At 51.5% G+C, this 2,172-nt stretch overlaps 1 protein-coding gene across 1 annotated transcript; it reads right to left on the bottom strand.

The window, feature by feature from the left end:
- Positions 1–448: 448 nt before the first annotated feature.
- LOC121459827 (leucine-rich repeat-containing protein 58-like) lies at positions 449–1,549 on the bottom strand. The gene has a single exon (XM_041669859.1). It carries the CDS (start codon positions 1,547–1,549, stop codon positions 449–451), a length of 1,101 nt encoding a protein of 366 aa, XP_041525793.1.
- Positions 1,550–2,172: the final 623 nt, after the last annotated feature.

Consider the following 2,172-nt stretch of genomic DNA (forward strand, 5'->3'; position numbering starts at 1 on the left):
AGTCCTCACAGTACCAGTTGGTTGGTCAGAAAGGCTCAAGAAGGGATGACGCTCATCCTATTTACAGCCTAGTGTTCAGCACAGATCAGGACAACTCTGGAAGCACAATTGTGATGACTGACATCTTAGTCAACCCAATGGCCCCAGGTAACACCACTCCAGGCTGATTGTGACTGCTCCTCAGAGTGTACCATTCTTCTAGTGTTTGAGCAAAGACTTAGTAAAAATTGTGACCAACCAGCTGATGAATTCTGAACTGCCATGCAGAATAAATTACACTCAAAGGACCTAAGCACGGAACTGGACTCTTTCTAAACAGATAGATCACTGCAACTCTTACATGGACAGTCAAGATGAAAACACTAAGGCTTCCAATCAACTTCAAGCTTCATTTTCCTTTTGAATCATCTTTGCTTAGTGTTTTAGCATTGTCAACACCCACTGCTGGTCAACCAAGAAGGACCTTCTGCATCCTGTGCGCGGCAACACTGGCCTCATCTTCTGAGTCAGACTCACTCTGGGACGTGGAGCTGTGCGAGGCAGAGCTGCAGGGGGAAGAGCATTCTGGAGAACACAAATAGTGCATCAGGGGGAGGCGGTACTTCCCACAGAAGTCCACAAACTTAATTTGTCTGACACAGCAGTCAAAATAGACTCCGCCACATTTTGGGTTTGGGCAATTGCTGGCTGAACCCAAGTATCTAAGGAGATTCCCAGGAAGATCATAGGGAGTGTAAGAAACACTTCGGATCTTAATGGTCCTTGCAGCTAATTCCAGAAGAGTTGGAGGGTCATATGTTAAATCCCTAACAAAACGGACAACCAATGGATTTCCTCGCAAACTCAACTCTTCCAGATGAATAAGGTTGAGGATCTCACGAGGCAGATATGTCAGTAAGTTATTGTGAAGACTCAGGGAACGAAGGGAATGCAACTGTGAGAGCTGAGGAGGCACACTCTGGATTTTGTTGTCACATAACACCAAGTAATTCAGAGAAGGAAGATTTGCTAATTCTGGTGGGATTTCTTTAATGAAGTTTCCTCCAAGGTATAAGCATTCTAAACTCTGCAAGTTCTCGATCTCGGCAGGGATGCTCTGCAGCTGGTTGCCGCCCAGGCTGAGGGTCTGCAGCGCCCGCAGCTCCAGCAGCGAGGGGGGCACCTCCTGGAAGCAGTTGCCGCTGAGGTTGAGAACCTGGAGGCTGCGGCAGAGCGGCGAGCGGGCCAGGCCCTTGGGCAGCGAGCCTGGGCCGCCGAGCCGGTTGTTCCTGGCCAGCAGCGTGCGCAGGCCGCTCAACGTCAGCAACTCGGGCCCCAGCGCCCTGAGCGCGTTGCCGCTCACGTCCAGGAGCTGGAGGTGCAGGAAGCCGCCGCCCAGCGCCCGCGGCAGCGACGTCAGCCGGGTGTAAGGCAGCAGCAGCCGCAGCAGCGCCTCCCGCGAGCCGCGCCGCTCCTCCGCGCGCGCCTCCAGCTCCGACTCCAGGGCCTTGGCCGACGCCTTAAGGCGGGACCAGTTGAGTTCGGCATCCCCGATCGCGGCCTCCTCCATCCCGCCCAAAGCCCAGGCCGCCGCCGCCGCCGCGGCCCAGCGGCGCGCCCCGGAACCTCACGCCGAGCGCGGCGTCAGAAGTGGCCTAGAGTGTTTATATTCTTGATTCTGATGAGATCTTGCAGTTCTAACTCCTTCCGTGGTCATTGAAATACAGAAAAGCACTTGAGAGAGACAGGGTAAAATAAGCATTGGGGTGGAGCGCCTCTCGTTATGCCCTCATGGAGAATCCAAACTGAGATAAAAACTGAGCAAAAACAGGCCAGTGGAAATATAGCTACACATGTACCCAACCAACATCGCTGGCCTCCTTCCAAACTACAGGTCCTTGTAATCTATCCATGAATGGCTGGTACTTTCTACCTTAGGGTGTAGGTGGTGTCTCGGTACAGCCTATTGTTATAAACGAGAATCATCAAGACGAATCTTCTGATGGGCAGAAACCTGGCTATAAAAGAGGCAAATCATGAACTGGAAGCATAAGACTTCCAATGCAAAAAATAAAAACTAAACCTGTTTACATAAAACACAATCAGTCAAGAGACGAGTAGGAGGGACAGACGTAGTAGTGCTTTATCTGTATCTGTCACACAGTTATGTACTTTTAGAGCAGTAGGAAACAG

The sequence above is a fragment of the Microtus oregoni genome, unplaced genomic scaffold, assembly GCF_018167655.1.
Source record: "Microtus oregoni isolate MIOR12 unplaced genomic scaffold, Mior012 000019F_ref0000042, whole genome shotgun sequence".
Classification (NCBI taxonomy): Eukaryota; Metazoa; Chordata; class Mammalia; order Rodentia; family Cricetidae; genus Microtus; species Microtus oregoni.

Excerpts from the sequence above, each read along its gene's own strand:
- LOC121459827 (XM_041669859.1), bottom strand. The coding sequence starts at position 1,549 with ATGGAGGAGGCCGCGATCGGGGATGCCGAACTCAACTGGTCCCGCCTT.